The sequence below is a fragment of the Crassostrea angulata genome, chromosome 8 (genome assembly GCF_025612915.1).
Source record: "Crassostrea angulata isolate pt1a10 chromosome 8, ASM2561291v2, whole genome shotgun sequence".
Classification (NCBI taxonomy): domain Eukaryota; kingdom Metazoa; phylum Mollusca; class Bivalvia; order Ostreida; family Ostreidae; genus Magallana; species Magallana angulata.
This window is the reverse complement of record NC_069118.1, coordinates 29,954,420-29,971,884: the sequence shown is the minus strand read 5'-3', so window position 1 is coordinate 29,971,884 and position 17,465 is coordinate 29,954,420. Positions and strand designations below refer to the sequence as shown.

Genomic DNA, 17,465 nt, shown 5'->3' with positions numbered 1-17,465 from the left:
CGAAAAGGCGGATACCATGAAAAAATGGAAACACCGACATAGAGGTTTAATTTTCAACAATGGTGAAAGACGGCTGAAACGCCAGTGATTTTCAACTTTTCCAATCTTTACACAGAAAAAAATCTTAGATAAAAGGACATATTGTGTAGTCAAAATTGATAATTCATAGACTTCAATAATGGAAGAGTAAATTTTTTTCTGTATTTTTATGTGAGAAGTGTATATTTTACCCGGCTGCCCATGGGGGAAAACATAACATCATCCAACATGCAGTCTGATTAAAAGGCAAATGATCCTACCAACAAATGTTGAAATAGAGGCCAAAACACAAACATTTACAAGCTTTGTTCTATATATTTGACAAAAAATCAGCTATGGTTTCTGTAATTGATTTGAAATATCAATGTACATGTTAAAAGACTTCATAACACGATCGCTGATATGACCTAACTGAATGGTGGAACTACTGGGAGAGATAAACCGATATTCTGCACTTTAATTCTGACAGTCTGGTATTTAGTATAGACCAACCGAGTGTCTTTGCTTGTTTTATAGTTATGATAGTTATGCACATGACAATCTGGACAAATTAACTAGATTTTAGTAAGGCTCAAAAATGGACAATTTTGACATGGAAGAGTCGGATGCTTTCTTTAACTCTTGCCGCACGAGGGCGCTTCACGATTTTAATGACGTTTTGGAGCAATCGTTAGAGTTGTCCAAGGATGTTCTAGATGCGTTGGTTGAGAATCAGTTGATTTCTAACCATGTCAAGGATATGCTAAGTGGGGTAAGAATTTGATTCAGCACCGAGTCGAGTTCATGATTTAACAAAAATCTAAGTCTATGGATAAATTGTATGTAAATGTATTAAACTGCGCTACTTAACTACAATCAGTGACTCCAATCAGTGATAGGGGTGACTCAAATCAGTTTCGTGTACGGCAACATTCGATTTTAATTTTATTTCTAACATATTCAGATGTAAATATCATATCAATATTAAAGTAATGGCGGGTAATTCTTGCGCAAAGGGTAAATGCATAGAACAACGAATCTACTAAACCAATTTTGTTGAGGGGGGGGGTGTTTTGTTTATTATTATTTTGTTTTATTTTGGGTTCTTAGATTAACTTTATCTCATCTTAAAAACAATATAGTCGGAAACCCACGGTCAGTTTCAATCTCGCAGACGCTTAATATGTCCATGAACCATCTTGCTAATTTTTTCTCGTTTTCATGAATTTTTATAACTTTTTTTAGTAACCCTTTTTGAAGGAAATCTCATCAACTGTGTGTGTATGTGCAACTGTTTACTATAAAAGGGAAACTTTAAAAAAAGACTGAATACCTCCATAACATATTTGATCTTTGTTTTTATGTCTCCAAAACCTGTAAAGGTGATTTTAGGATAGGCAATGATACGTATTCATAATTGCAAAAAATAACAACATGAACTGATATAATGGGTTGGTAATCGTGTGCGAGTCTGCTCATGTGTTTTTACTGATGAAAAACACTGGTTTACATGTACATGCAAATTATTTAGCATATATAACTTCGAACTTCCACTGTAAAATATATAATTTCAATCAACCTACATGTATTATACCCAAAGTCGGCAGAACGTTTTTACAGTTTCCGTTTCATGTTTCATTTCCAAAGCCATCTCTGGACAACGAGGCCAAAGTTCAAGGCGTTTTGTTCAACATTAAAAAGAGTGTGACAGAGGACAAGTTTAATAGGTTCCTCAGCGTCATCGAGAACACAGGGCTGAGACACGTCGCGAAGGCAATATGGAGAAGTTACTCCGAGAGAGCCAACGTGTACGAGCCTAAACTGAAACATGGTATGTAACAGGAATATGTACATAAAACCATGGGTTACATAGGCATTTGACATTGTATTCAATTTTTTTTCTTTGGTATGAAAAATCCTGACAAGCAAACAAAAAAACCAACAACAAAAAAAAAAAAACAAAGGATGAAAACATCTAAAATACTTTTGGCACATTAGTGTACTGTTTATCATATTGCGTTTCAACGATGGCATGCATGTTATGCGCGGATCTAAGGGGTCAGACCCCCCCCCCCCCCACACACACACACACACTTTCTAAATTTACATTGAAAACCAAAATAGGCTTCGTACACCCTGGCAAACAAAAATTTTCTTCCGACCCCATTGAAGTTTTTTTTGGGATCCGCGTATGCATGTTGTGTACATTATATGCATGTGGGTATAATAAAACACGGACGCATGGCGTCGCGCGACTGAAACAAGAAAACCTGCACCCCTTTCCTTAATCAAATACAAAAAAAAACCTTACCTTTCACTTAAAGATTATTTACTCCAGTTTATATAAAGCTGAACAGCTACCTTCTTCATAACTATTCGGTCTTTTTCTTTCGATGCATCACCGAAAACTGTATTGCATATTGTAAACAAATTTTGCAGCAGACGAAAATAAGTCACATGATCAAGTGCTCATGACGTTTCCGGAAAAAGATAAGTTACAAGATCAACTAAAGAGAGCTTACACCCCACCCCCACAATTCCTTAACAATAATAAGTTATAAGTTGGGAAAATAAATACCTGCAGATCTTCTTACATTTAAAAAATCAAATGTATGCCTTACTATAAAATTTATTGCATTTTCTGGGGTGGAGGGGGGGGGGGGGGGGGTCATGGCGTTATACTTCATTAGTTCTACTTCATTTTAAGATACTGGTACGTTTTGGATTTAATATTTAATTAAGAAAAGCAAAATTTGATTCATAATCCTTGACATTTTACTATTTAAGAAATTATAGGTTCATCAAATCTTTTAATCATTAGTTGCTACCGTTATCATTTAATAGATCTCAAAAGAAAGATGGCTTGTTTAAAAGACATTAATTATTATTGTGTGTTTTTTACAGTGGGATGTCAAACAGAAATTCACATTCAAACAAAACTTCCGATAAGGGAGCGCCAGAAACTCTGCCGAATCTACGACAAACTCCAGAAGGGGCTTAAAAGCAAACCTCGACGAATTTACTTCGAAGAACCTCGACCGGACGAGAATTCGATACGTATAGAAGATGTGGACCGGGAGATTGATAAACTCTTGGAACTGTTCCACGAGCAAATTCGTTACATAGGGAAGTTTTGTGACAAGCTGGGCCTCGAAGGTAAAGAATTACCGACGATTGGACAAGAGATAGAAAAACTGGTGGAGAAATGTAAAGGACTCGAAAACAAAGTGAACAGCATGTCTGTAGATAAACTATTCAACGAGTATCTAAATAACGAGGGATCGAGCACAAGCGAGTCGTCATTCTCCAGTGCAATCCAACGACCGAGAATTTCAGGAAACTTTCGGACGAGTTCACCGTTTATGACGTCAGATCTGCACAGACAACATGGTTCTCACGAACACGCGCGACTGAAACGAAAAGACAGTACTAAGCCAGGGAAAAATCAGCTCGAGGTCAAACAAGAGGACGAAAACAACGATTATTTTCTATCTGTTCATCCGAAACTTTCGCCACTAACACCTCGAAAGAACGGGATCCGCGCCAATACGACAAAGACAAGCGTCATCATGCAGTCGCATTTCGATCTGTATGAACGTCTGCTTCTTCAGCCGACCGCAAAAGACAATGCCCCGACTTCGTCTCGTGTTATTTATACTTCTAACAATTTTGTTGCGAAAAGTGTGGAACCGAATCCCATTCAAAATGTTGCGCATACACACGAAGTATTTGACAATGCAAAATCTAGGGTTCCTTCAAACTCTAAAATTCTGGCTACGAAAAAAGAATTGAATCGTATAACAATAAGCAAAGGAGTGCATGCGCACGAAGAGAATGGGAAAGTTGAGTTTTCGAAAACTTCTAATTCAAAGGCGCGTAAGCAAATGACAAGAATGAATTTTCGCCGTTCATCACAACAATATTAATTCAAATTTGCTGCATTGTAATGCTTTATTTTCTACTTTATGTTTCACATGACTGTAGCATTTTTGTTAAATATTTCATTGAATTAAAATGCATTGCTTTTTATAGCTCTTTGTTTTTATAGAGCAGTGGGGTTTTTAAATCACTTTAAACCTGTCAAGGTGTAATTGGCATAGATGCAAGGTTTATAAAGTCTGTATACAAGTACATGTATATTGATTTTATGAGATAAGATATTAATAAGATATCACGTAAGACAAAGAGACTGTCAAGCTATCTATATTTAGACTGCTTTGAGGGGCTTTAATCATCGGTGTGTTTTGATAATTGCATGTGTCTGACCTAGTCTACAAAAGAAAATAGAGCAAAGAAGGATATGTGTACAAATGTGTAGGATGAAGGTGCACAATGTTGAAAGGCACAACTATTAAAACATATTAAATATACACCTGGAAATCATTGGTTTATGATTCAACTTTGCAAAAATCGAGTTAATTTTAACAAACATCAAGGTCATGCCATGTTGTAAATTTTGAATTTACGTAGTGGCAGTAGATACAAAATTTACAACATGACAGTCATTATTTTTTTTCATGACTTAGGAAAACCCCTCTTCGCTAGCCAAGGGTTTTCGGCCCACTCCGTTCCCCATAAATGGGGAGCGAAGTCCATGGATCGAAAACCCTTGGCTAGCGAAGATGAGGAAAACCTTATTTAGCTTTAATTATACAATGTGTAAGCGTTCATATTGTACATACTTCAGTACATGTATACAAACAGGGTCCAAATCTAACAATAACTGAATATCATTTTTGCTTTTATTGCGTTGAATTTTTAGGGTAGATCTTTTATTCATAATGCAATGTACACTGTATATATGTATGTAGTTTCTAAGGACATGAAAGCGCTAGGCTCGCCATATGATTGCTAGCAACTACGTTAGTCTTTTTCGCTGGAATACGCATACTCGACTCCATAGTAAGGGATTCTGGGAATACTGTACTACTGTAGATAAACTGTACCCTTTGAATTTCGTTTAATCAGCTTCACATGAAGTTTTGTGTTTTATTGTAAAATGTCAAAAAGTAACAGTAGCTTAGGTGTTATAATGCAAATTTATTTTCAATATTATAATAAATTATAGCTAGCTTTATCTTAAAGTCCTTCAAGCTCGGAAAACAACTTCGGATATGTTTTCCGAGCTCGCCGGATAGGCCCGAGAAGATACGATTGCTACAAAACAGTACCAATGGTTCTTAAAAATTTTCACATAGAAATTGAAATTACAGTAGATACATAATGATTAAGGCACAGTCAATGAGCTATGTCATTGCCGATGTGAAGCTCACTCTAGATTCACTATTCTAAATTGAAACCCCACTCCAGCACAGTTCCAGTACACCACTGTGCCTTCCTATTGTTAATTAATCGATTCAGAAATTTAAACCAATGTTTTAGAAATTTGCTTTTGTGTTTTATGATGGCTACAGCGCTAGCTCACTAATCTTTTTAAAAAGATAAGCTTGTAGATAATTAAGATACTCAAAGTTTCATTCGACACTAAGACAGGTACAACAGTCTTCCGAAGATCTTATGTTCAAAGGCGATAGGAAAGGTTCAAAATTTTAATAACATCCTTGGGTATATCTCCCCCCCCCCTTTTCCCCAAGATTGCAATTTTCCTGCTTTCAACATACAAGGAAATCCCGTTCGTGTCTGACTTTAAAAACCTAATCGGGATGTATGTTCAAATTAACGGCAAATTATGTTATTTTAAAAAGGAATATAAAGTTTGATTTCTATAAAAGAATTTCAGTACTTCGATTTTTTGGTCAAAATGTAACAAGATTAATTTTTAAACGGCTTGGATTTATTAACCTTTGTTGGAGAAAAAAAAGATTTTTAGTTATTGTTTTATGAGTTAGTAGCAGTGCTTCACACTAGGTAAGTTGCTTGTCATGCATTATCTCATTTTAAGGAAATATTACAAAGTATAGAGAAGAACTATCCTGTGTAAACTATTAAAATAGAGATAATGGGCCTTCGAAAAGGTTTCTTCCTTATTGCAAATTTATGAATTAATCACGTTTAGAAAGTGACTTGAAAAAATGTATGTTTATACATGAACATTACAGTAAACACAATCTTTTCCTTATAGTAATTGTTTATTTTTTTCTTCATTAACTAACCGCCATGTGGTTCATACCAGGTCTTGATAATACATTTGACTAATGTCTGACCGCCATGAAGTACCTCAGCCAAGTTTTGCGCTCGTCAGTGCCCTGTTCATGTTTTATCAGGTTGTAACGCCCCCTCCCTCTCCCCTTATTCTGTAAACAGTTGAGATTATTTAAACCACTTACCTTGATATTTTTTTCTCTATTTAAAAGAAAACTTTGAAAAAAAAATTTCTTATCTATAAAAACGAATCAAAGATATACTTTACAAATCTTTGCCAAAAATAAACTCTTCCATACATTATTGTATTGGGCCTCTATCACTTTTTCCTATTTTAAGGGTGAAAATACCTTGTCAAAAATACGACCATGCGCAAGACTGAAAAACACAAAAATCACGTGTCTGATATTGCCTTAATCCAGTTATTACAAAATGTCACATGTTTTTCAAAGTGGGAGAAATAGATGACACTACAAAAATAAATACCATCCTCATTCTTCGATAAGAGCTTAGAGCTAAGTGGTTCATCAGAAGTGTGGTGAAATCGCATAGGGCTATTTCAACACAGTGATTAACAGAATCGTTCTTTACATTATTTTAGCTGCGTCGAAATTGTCTTTATAAGAATCACAGGATTGAAAGGCAACATAGTTTGACCATGCAGATGCATCGATTTGTTTTACTGAGTGCGATAATTCTCCTTCAGTGTTGTTGGGGAGTTTTTTCTATAAGCCTTGTAAAGGAGTCATCGTTTAAGTTTAAAGGTTTGTGCTTTAATATTGTAATACATGTATATTAATATTATAATCATACATATACTGTAAAATTGTATCGAACGACATGTCTATTTATAGAATTGTTAAAACCCCAAGAGTGCTTGAAAATGTTCAGAATTAAGAGATAACAATGTTATAACGATTTTCAGTCTTTGTCATGTATAAATAATTTACTTCCTTTTAAAGCTTGCCGACTTGCAAACAAGGTAACCACATCGTGTTTACGGTGTACATGTGAGGTATAATTAAGTGGCGGATTTGAGCGGGGTAGCCAATGAGAAGGGGTATTAATCGCCAATATTTGTCGCCCACAACCATTCATATAGAACAAATATTTCATTAATTGATTAGTTTTTTTAAAAAATCAATTACTTTTCCTCTAAGAGACTTGGTATAGTTATAACGGCGAAGGAAAATAAATTGATATGCACTTAATTTTATTTATCAACAATTAAAATGATATGACCAACGAATGTCCGCACGAAAGCTTACCCATTTACCTATAGTTATACCTCAAGTAACATGCATGCAAGTATTTATTTCATTATTTATTTTGTTTGTTAATCCATATATATAAAGACTGTGGACATGTGCGATCAAAAGGATTCATGAAAAATGGAACATACACGTTATGGATGAACGACACCACACCTTTCAAGGTGAGACCATAAATGAAAATCTATTCAAAATTCATAAAAATGCACCATACGTACATGTAGTTCATTTTTATGCAATCACTGGAAAGCTGCAATCGCGTCCCACATACAAATAACAAGCAAATTACTCGTGCTGTGAAAAAAAAAATTCCGAAAAATTGAAGATCAAATAAAAGACTAAAGTTTTTTCACGGACTCTCTTTTAATAGGTCCATTGTGAACATGGAGCTAGTACCTCCTATACAATGATTCTTCGCCGACAAGACGGATCTCTCAGCTTCTACCAACCCTTTTATTACTACCAGAACGGGTTCGGTCATCCACAGTATGAATACTGGGCGGGACTAAATGCAATTTATTACTTGACCTACACTGGTAAGTCAAGTGAGAGCGGTGAAGGTTATATAGGATTTTCCAAAATATAAAATCAAAAATATCATGAATTATAAATTCATGTAAATCATAACTGTTACATTAAAAGTTTAAAATTTATCAATTTAAAATTAACTATAACAGTTTTGTAAGACAAGTTTGATAAGAGGGATGCAAGTGATGGAGGTGAGAGGAGAGAAATGGAAATAAAATAATTCAATAAAATCAAAGTTACGTGTACATGAGTGTGGTACATGACTAATGGGAGCGGTTTTTCTAAGACTTTATCACGTACAATTCAAATAATCATTCCTTGTTCTTTAACCTTAAAAAATACTGAGAGTTAGTGCGCATGGTACGGGACATCTGTCACGATATTAATTTGGATAAAAGTACATTGTAATTCAAATACTTTCACCGGTTTAGAATTTTCCAATTTTACAATATTTATCCTAAAAATAGCTTTCCAAACTATTGGAAAGGTAAAAATTGTAAAACCCACAGCGGGATTCAAACTCATGACTTACAGATCCATAATAAACCCTCTAACGCACTACTCTACGCTGTTAGGTGACAATATATTGGGAAAGAAGCTACTTAATATATAATTACACTTTATTTTATTGTTTATTTCGATAAACAATACGTCAGAACATGGAAATGCCCCATACCACCTTTGAAGAAATGACATCATAAAGGGGAAGGGCACTGCTGAAAACCTTTCACAATGTGTTAAATATTAATGAAATTTATGGCCCCCCTTTTTTATCTCCAAGGCAACACTGTCCTGACAATCAACATGCAGGATTGGCATGGGAACAACCGGAACGTGCGCTACAGCCATTTCTCTGTCTCTCCCGCGCCTTACTTCCAGTTGAACATTTTCGGGTTCCAGGGGGATGTTCCGGATGATTTGTCTCATAACAACAGGGCGAATTTCGCTACCTACGACAGGCCTGACCCTAACCAGTGCGCAGCCCACCAGGGAGGCGGTTGGTGGTACAACTACTGCACCTTCGCCCTGCCCACCGGGCGGTACTATCACGGGGGACCCTACACCCCCACCGGCGGATATTACGATGGCATATATTGGAAGGACTGGCTAGGATATGGATATTCTCTCAAATTCATATCCATGACCCTTTCAAATGCCTAGAGGAAAAAAACATATATTGGAAGGACTGGCTAGGATATGGATATTCTCTCAAATACATATCCATGACCCTTTCAAATGCCTATAACAAAAACACTCACAATGTAGAATACAGATTGTCGTTAGTAATAGTAAAAGGTAGAATGTTTGAACATGATGAAAGTATGAATGCCGAGAGTCCGTGATATCTGTAATACAAGAATAATACAGTGGACTTTGTGTGTTTTTTTTTTATTTTGTCATTACTTCTATTTTAGAACAATAAAATGGTAATGTAGATATATTTTATAACTCACTTATTGGCAAAAGAGATGTATATATTCGTTCTCTTCATCTACTCCATCAACATGTAGAAATGGATTGCTCATTGTTCATTTGTTGTACATTTGAAATCTGTCAAACATTATTCATTTGTCTCAATTTTGTCACCGTTGATAAAATAAAAGTGTTCTTGTATAAATACTACATGACTATTATATTCAACAACTGTTTATTGTGAAAAATGAATGAATTTGCCCTTTTAACTTGTACTGAATAAAGTTTAAATTACATGTACTATAAACTGAAAGCTTTGTAATAATTATTTTTCCATTAAATTTATTAATATCACAACATGCAGACTTTTGTTGTGTAATTCCTTTAGATGAGTTGCTCGGTTTTTGGGTCTATTTTGTTAGTTTTGTTTTGCCTTTTTTTTGGGGGGGGGGGGGTTGGGTTGTTTCACAACAATCAAAACCGACCCCATACCCTAGAGAATGGACACCCCGTTCCGATAGAAAGTTCTATAAAATTGTTAATTTAATTACACGCCCGTTCAAATGTCAATGAATGTTATCATTGTAATTAAAAATGACTGTACGTGTTAAAAATTATAATCGAACTCAAATAGATATACGATGCGGAAAAAGTGGAATTCAAACAATTTTATGTGCTTGAGGCTTCAAAGTTTGCCTCACCTTGTTTTCTATTAAAATAAGAGAACTTTTCAACACTAGTTTCCGTGTGGGGCTAATCGCAGAATGATAATTTTTGGTTTTGAAGTGAAGCCTTAACTAGTTGGAAACGTTATCAATGTTCAAAGTCAACAATTGTTTTGAAGTTACAATAACACTTAAACGTTTTTATCAAGAGCAGGCAGATGCAAAAGGTAGGTTATTGAAATTCCACCTAGTCCAATGTCGTATAAAAATAAACACACTGTGTTTTCCGGTTGCGTTTTTAATCTGTTGTTCATGCATATGGAAGTGAGAGGCGTGAACCCATGCACTCAATGGTCAATATGGATCCATTTTTTACAAGAGTTTGGACTTTGGGTAGTTGTGTCAAACAGCAATGTTACGGAGGCCTGTCTGTTTCATTGCTGGCCATTCAGCCATGGCTCTTTAAAATCGTCAAGCTTTTAAGCTAAGCCTATATGCAATCTATGCACATTTCACTCAAAATCAGCGTCATTTTTAACTTGTTTTCTGCCAGAAAAAGATAGTTCCATTCTACTCAAAGTCCAAAGTCTTATTAAAATGGTTCTAAAAAGTAATGAATCCGCAATGTAAACCAAATGGAACGTTCATTGAAAGGATAGTAGCTATCCAAATTATTTAAAAGATGTACCTAAATTGACAATAAATAATTACAGCTCATTTTTACAACATGCTTTTTGAAAATATCGATACAATTAGGGTACTGACACACGTAAATGTATCAAATACACCTGCTAGCATGGGTATAATCAAGTTTTACGTGTTCTCCCGAGGTGGGGGCGGGGGTTCACTTTGTGTATCGGTAGTAAACCATTTGTGTGTCAAAATTTTAGCTTTAGGGTCAGTGAAAATTATGGAGGTGTTGTCTCGCTAGCTGCTCTATAGCTACATTGTAAATCTATTACACCCTGCAGGCGGCTACATGTCTCATGGAAGAGGTATCTTTACAAAGAAATAATAATCTTGGCAGAGATTTAGTTTTGGTGAAGGCGTCAGCCAAAATCTTAAGCCGAGCAATTCTCTACCAAGATTATACAAACAAAATCTATAATACAATTACAAGTACTGGTATAATATTGTAAGAATGAACAGATATCCGCTTTTCAAATGCATCACTGAAAACAAAAGTGCAAATGAAAGAAAAGATTTATTATTTTCGTAAATTTAAACAGAAAACAATAAAATGACTTAGTTTTCAAATTGTACATCATGCATACATAATTTATGAATAGCTGACCATCAGCCAGAGAAAAGGAAAGATAATTAAAGTACAAATTAATATAAGACAATAGATAAGTATTAAACCTATACTGAAGTATGATTAAAAATGCTAACTTATCCATCACAATATCATGTGGTATACATGTCATCATAAAAATGAAACTGCATATTGAATCATGTGCGGTATTACAAACTGAATGATGTATAAGAGACAGAAGATTATAAGAGACAATCATTGAATGGAATCTTTATGAAGCAATTAATGTTCATACACCGTAAAGATATGTACATGCAACTAAACAGGCACAAAAACTTTTTCAATTCAACATTAAATACTAATTTATTGATCTTTGGCTACTTATTTCATATATAATTTCAGAATGCCTGTAGATTTATTATTATAAATGTTGTAACATATTTGTTTACTCAGTAAATATTTCACTAGATGCATGTAACCTATAAATGTAATGCAATCTTCAATTGGTTCATTGGTTAATTTACTGGACAAAAAAAAGTCTGAAAACATATGAAACAGATACTGTTTAATCTGAAATGTACATAAACATTTAATTGTTGAACATTTTATCATAAAGGTGGCAATATTTTTAATTATCTATATTGTGCATTTCGTTCATAATTTCCCTGATATAAATTAAGGATAATATTTAATGCAATCCGGTGGAGAAACATTAAACCAGGTAAGCAAAATACTAGTAATTATACAAAAATGAAAATATGATCATGCGGCAAGACCGAAAAACACAAAAATCACGTGTCTGATATTGCCTGAATCCAGTTATTACAAAAAGTCACATGTTTTTCAGCATTATAAATACCATCTTTATTCTTCTTGGTTCATCAGAGGTGTGGTGAAATCGCATATTGCTATATCAATACAGTGATTTCAGAATCTTTCTTCACATTATTTTAGCAGCGTCGAAATTATCTTGTCAGAATTACAGGAGTGGAAGGCCGCAGAGTTTGACCATGTCGATGCAACAATTTGTTTTGCTAAGTGCGATAATTCTCTTTCAGTGTTGTTGGGGAGTTTTTTCTATAAGCCTGGTGAAGGAGTCATTGTTTAAATTTAAGGGTTTGTGTTTCTATATTGTAATACATGTATACTATAAAATTGTATCATATATATATATATATATATAGAGAGAGAGAGAGAGAGAGAGAGAGAGAGAGAGAGATTTAAAATATAAAAATTTTATAACAATTTCAGTCTTTGTCATGTATAAAAAATTTTCTTCCTTTCAAAGCTTGCAAACGTGCAAACAAGGTAACCGCACATCGTGTTTACGGTGTACATGTGAGGTATAATTTAGCGGCGGATTTAAGCGGGTGGCCAATGAAGGGGTATTAATCAGCAATATTTGTTACCCACAACCATGCATAGAGAATAAACATTTTATTACTTGATTAATTTAAAAAAATATACATATTAATTATTTTTCCTTCAAGAGACTGGGTATAGTCATAACGGCTCTCCGAAGCAAAATAAATTGATACACACTTAATGTTATTATTAATTAACAATTAAAATGATATCAACGAATGTCCGCAAGCAAGCATACTCATTAACCTAAAGTTTTACCTCAAGTAACATGCATGCAAGTATTTCTTTCATTATTTATTTTGTTTTCTAATTCATATAAAGACTGTGGACATGTGCGATCGAAAGGATTCATGAAAAATGGAACATACACTTTATGGTTGAACGACACTACCCCTTTCAAGGTGAGACCACATATGAAAATCTATCTTAAATTCATAATAATGCACCATACGTACATGTACACTGTAGTTCATTTTCATGCAATCATTGGAAAGTCCTACATACAAATAACAATCAATCAAACAATCCATGCGAGACTGACTGAGATTTCCCGATGATGATGATGATGATGATGATGATGTGCAAATATGAATGTATATTGTATGTTGAAGTTTCCATGAGCAGGCCCAAGGAACATTTCCTCTATAAAATTACTCGTGTGTAAAGTTTTTGCTGAGAAAAAAAAATCCGAAAAATAAATACGAAATAAAAGGCTGAAGCTTTTTCACGGACTCTTTTTTTTGTAGGTCCATTGTAAACATGGAGTCAGTACCTCCTACACAATGATTCTCCGCCGACAAGGCGGATATCTCAGCTTTTATCGGTCATTTCTAGAATATTGCCGCGGATTCGGTCATCCACAGTATGAATACTGGGCGGGACTGAAGGCAATTTATTACCTGACCTTAACTGGTAAGTTTAAACGGGAGCGGTAAAAGTTATTTTACATTTATAAGAACGATGCACATTTATGAAAGTGTAATTAGAGCGAATTGCAAGTCTAATTCATGTGAAAGGGTAGTTAGCTTAATATCATTTGTGCAAGTTTAAAGGTATACATGTACATGTATATGTGGCGTATTTTTAGTGAATAACAATAATAAGATGTGATTATTTGCTTCATTTCTTTACTTTAAGATACGATTTTCTCAAAATTTACGCTGTATAAGTCAATGGCATAACAAAGATACAAGATATAAAAAAAATATTTACTGGCATGGAAAAATAATAAGAGAGATTTGAATAACCTCGCCTTAAATGGGTCATGTGACATCTATCTCGATCAACAACAATGGCGACGACGAAAAAGATATATACCGTTAAGTTTGACAGATATGGCAATGAAATAAAAAGAGACAGACTGACAAGGGTACGTACAAAGGAATGAATTTCATTGGAGATCATATAGATTGATGGAATAGGAATTAAAGCCGAAATAAACTTAATTTTTCATCATGAAGTTATAGGGGTTTTGCTAGTCTGGTTCATGCTCGATATGTGCCGTGTCTTTACTATAAAGTTATAAACCACAGGTGGATTTCGTTTAGATGAATTTTTGAATATATAATAAATAAAAACTCCCAGTACATGCATCCCCCAGGGATAAGGGGTATTTACTCCGTTCACCGTGTCGATATGATGTTAAAATCGTGTTTCATCTTAAGTTTATTACACATATTTAACAGTTAATATCGTTCTACATTCATGACTATCAGAATATTAATGCTTCGAGTATTATCTGATATTATAAGAATTATCTTATTTAAGGCATGAAACACATGATTCAAATTTGTGAACAATTAAACTGTTCTTTCATGCTAAGTTTTCCCGCACTCATGCGTAGTGGCATTATAAATGGCGGATAACATTTATATTCATCAGACGTGTAGCAAAGTTTAGAGATATATAACTACGAGGGTCAATCAAAAAATACGAAGACTTTTGTCATAGCTATGTTACTTAACGTCATATCATTACTAAATTTGGTAGACATAATTTAGCAATAGTTTTAGACAATTTGCAAGAAAAAAAGTAAATAAATTTCTTTATTTGTAAGAATCATTTAGAATTTAATCCTGCAAAAATGAGGTCACGGCGCACGGTCAAAATTTGTGTTATGTCAACAATAAACCAAATAATGTTGAAAGTATTATCTCTATAAACTTGGCTTAAAACCAAATTATATTAAAACTTCAAATTTAGTATAGTCATGGTATTATATGTACCAAATAATGACAGGGTATATTGTTTTGTTGAACAGATATTAGCAACTAAAGTCAGATAGTCCTCTTTAGAATTGACTAAAAACATCGACGTCACCTGACGTCACGGCGCAACGAGAAGCACAAATAAAATGGATTTAACTCAGGAAAAAGCCGATACAAGCTGTGAAAATGCTCAATGGTGCCAAAAATAAGTCAACAATTATTTGCAAGTTTGTGTTTAACTGTAATAAATTTTGTGGGGGTGGTGGTCATTGTATTTTGAATATGAAACAGTCCGAAAGAGAGTAGAATATCTGTAAATATTTGGTCTTAAAAGAAGTAACGTCAACCAACGTTCAGGGCTATCCTTACTGTAAACTAAGATATACACGGTTAGAAAATGAAAACATTGAAGAACTAACTTATGATTCTCGAGCAAATGTGTGCAAATAAGATGTTAAGTGGTTCTGTGCCATTTTAAATTGTAAGAAGAAAGGCACAAGAGACTAAGCGTGATATATAGATGGAGTATATCTATAAACTGTGCGTGTTTAATTTTGACGTCATGTTTTGAACGTTACCGTGCGCCGTGGTGACAAAACATGTTGTTTTAAAAAGGGGTAACAAAAATACCGTTTCATCAAATGGACTAAAACTTCGCATATCAATAACATAAGTGTTGGTGCACAGATAAATCTGTTAAGTATGACTTTGATGAAAAATATACGATAGACAGCCACATTGTCTTCGTATTTTTTGATTGACCCTCGTAATTAGACAGAACATGTTTTGTGGGCCTAGAGTTTGTGAAATGTCTATTTATAAGATGAGATTTATAAGCATGATGTACATTTTTACTCAAACTCAGTCAACAATTTTACTCCAAATACGTACGCCACATATCTCTTTGAAAAATGCTGAGAGTAAGTGCGCATGCTTAAACAAAATGACATTATAAAGGGGAACGGCGCCTCTGAAAACCTTTCACAATGTGTTAAAGGGGCATCGTCACAATTTGGGTCAAATTCTATTTTTCTGTTTTTATTATTTACAATTTCTAATGATCATATTAACTTGGAGAGTCAGTCTTTAAGTCTTAAGCAAGATACAGAGCTCACAAATCTGTAAATCATGTAAACAAGGCTCGTGCCCTGTTTTTGTTTACATAGGTTCAATACACCAATAAAAAAATCTTTTTCAAGCTGAATGTTCTATCTTCTTATTCATTTAAAGCCCAAATAAAAAGTTCCTAATGTTTAACACATTCATTTTAGGTCTAGAATTGCAATTTTAACCTCAACCTTCAAAATGTAAACAAAAGCAAACAACTCAACAAATGACCCTCAGATTTTGGTTTGCCTATTAAGAATGCCTCGCTAAAACATTTTAAACATTAAAATCGGATAAATAATTTTTGACCAAAATAATGACCCATGCCCCTTTAATGAAATTTATGTTCCCTCATTTTTTAATCTCCAAGGAAACACTGTCCTAACAATCAACGTGCAGGATTGGCATGGGAACAACCGGAGCGTGCGCTACGGCCATTTCTCCGTCTCTCCAGCGCCTTACTTCCAATTGAACATTTACGGGTTCCAGGGGAATGTTCCGGATGACCTGTCTCATAACAACGGGATGAATTTCGCTACCTACGACAGGCCTGACCCTAACCAGTGCGCAGCCCACCAGGGAGGCGGTTGGTGGTACAACTACTGCACCTTCGCCCTGCCCACCGGGCAGTACTATCACGGGGGACCCTACACCCCCACTGGCGGGTACTACGATGGCATATATTGGAAGGACTGGCTAGGATATGGATATTCTCTCAAATTCTTATCCATGACCCTTTCAAATGCCTAGAACAAAAACAATCACAATGTAGTATACAGATTGTCGTTAGTAATAGTAAAGGGTAGAATGTCTGAACATGATGAATGTATGAATGCCGCGAGTCCGTGATATCTGTAATACAAGAATAATACAGTGGACTTTGTGTTTCTTTTTTTTTTAATTTTGTCATTACTTCTATTTTAGAACAATAAATTGGTAATGTAGATATATTTTATAACTCACTTATTGGCAAAAGAGATGTATATATTCGTTCTCTTCATCTACTCCATCAACATGTAGAAATGGTTTGCTCATTGTTAATTTGTTGTACATTTGAAATCTGTCAAACATTATTCATTTGTCTCAATTTTGTCACCGTTGATAAAATAAAAGTGTTCTTGTATAAATACTACATGACTATTATATTCAACAACTGTTTATTGTGAAAAATGAATGAATTTGCCCTTTTAACTTGTACTGAATAAAGTTTAAATTACATGTACTTTAAACTTAAAGCTTTGTAATAATTATTTTTCCATTAAATTTATTAATATCACAACATGCATACTTTTGTTGTGTAATTCCTTTAGATGAGTTGCTCGGTTTTTGGGTCTATTTTGTTTGTTTTGTTTTGCCTTTTTTTTTAGGGGGGGGGGGGGTTTCACTTCAATCAAAACCGACCCCATACCCTAGAGAATGTAAACCCTGTTCCGATAGAAAGTTCTATAAAATTGTTAATTTAATTACACGCCCGTTCAAATGTCAATGAATGTTATCATTGTAATTAAAAATGACTGTACGTGTTAAAAATTAT

The 17,465-nt window shown here is 34.4% G+C and overlaps 2 protein-coding genes across 2 annotated transcripts; both read left to right on the top strand.

The window, feature by feature from the left end:
* Positions 1 to 485: 485 nt before the first annotated feature.
* Positions 486 to 9,697, top strand: LOC128157946 (uncharacterized). The gene is made up of 7 exons (XM_052820623.1): positions 486 to 790; positions 1,666 to 1,849; positions 2,923 to 3,665; positions 4,545 to 4,677; positions 7,476 to 7,555; positions 7,762 to 7,927; positions 8,701 to 9,697. Exons 1-7 carry the CDS (start codon positions 617 to 619, stop codon positions 9,078 to 9,080), a joined length of 1,860 nt encoding a protein of 619 aa, XP_052676583.1. The 5' UTR covers positions 486 to 616; the 3' UTR covers positions 9,081 to 9,697.
* A 3,192-nt stretch (positions 9,698 to 12,889) lies between these two features.
* On the top strand, positions 12,890 to 17,204 carry LOC128157942 (angiopoietin-related protein 6-like). The gene is made up of 3 exons (XM_052820620.1): positions 12,890 to 13,018; positions 13,364 to 13,529; positions 16,302 to 17,204. The coding sequence occupies exons 1-3, from the start codon at positions 12,890 to 12,892 to the stop codon at positions 16,679 to 16,681; spliced, it is 675 nt and encodes a 224-aa protein (XP_052676580.1). The 3' UTR covers positions 16,682 to 17,204.
* The last annotated feature ends 261 nt before the right edge of the window (positions 17,205 to 17,465 follow it).

What these genes read in the sequence shown, in the direction of transcription:
- LOC128157942 (XM_052820620.1), top strand. Translation starts at nt 12,890, where the DNA reads ATGCAAGTATTTCTTTCATTATTTATTTTGTTTTCTAATTCATATAAA. An exon ending in ACGACACTACCCCTTTCAAG is followed by an intron (nt 13,019 to 13,363) that starts GTGAGACCACAT and finishes TTTTTTTTGTAG; the next exon opens with GTCCATTGTAAACATGGAGT. An exon ending in TTATTACCTGACCTTAACTG is followed by an intron (nt 13,530 to 16,301) that starts GTAAGTTTAAAC and finishes TTAATCTCCAAG; the next exon opens with GAAACACTGTCCTAACAATC.
- LOC128157946 (XM_052820623.1), top strand. Translation starts at nt 617, where the DNA reads ATGGACAATTTTGACATGGAAGAGTCGGATGCTTTCTTTAACTCTTGC. An exon ending in ATGCCCCGACTTCGTCTCGT is followed by an intron (nt 3,666 to 4,544) that starts GTTATTTATACT and finishes TTCATGACTTAG; the next exon opens with GAAAACCCCTCTTCGCTAGC. An exon ending in ACGACACCACACCTTTCAAG is followed by an intron (nt 7,556 to 7,761) that starts GTGAGACCATAA and finishes CTCTTTTAATAG; the next exon opens with GTCCATTGTGAACATGGAGC.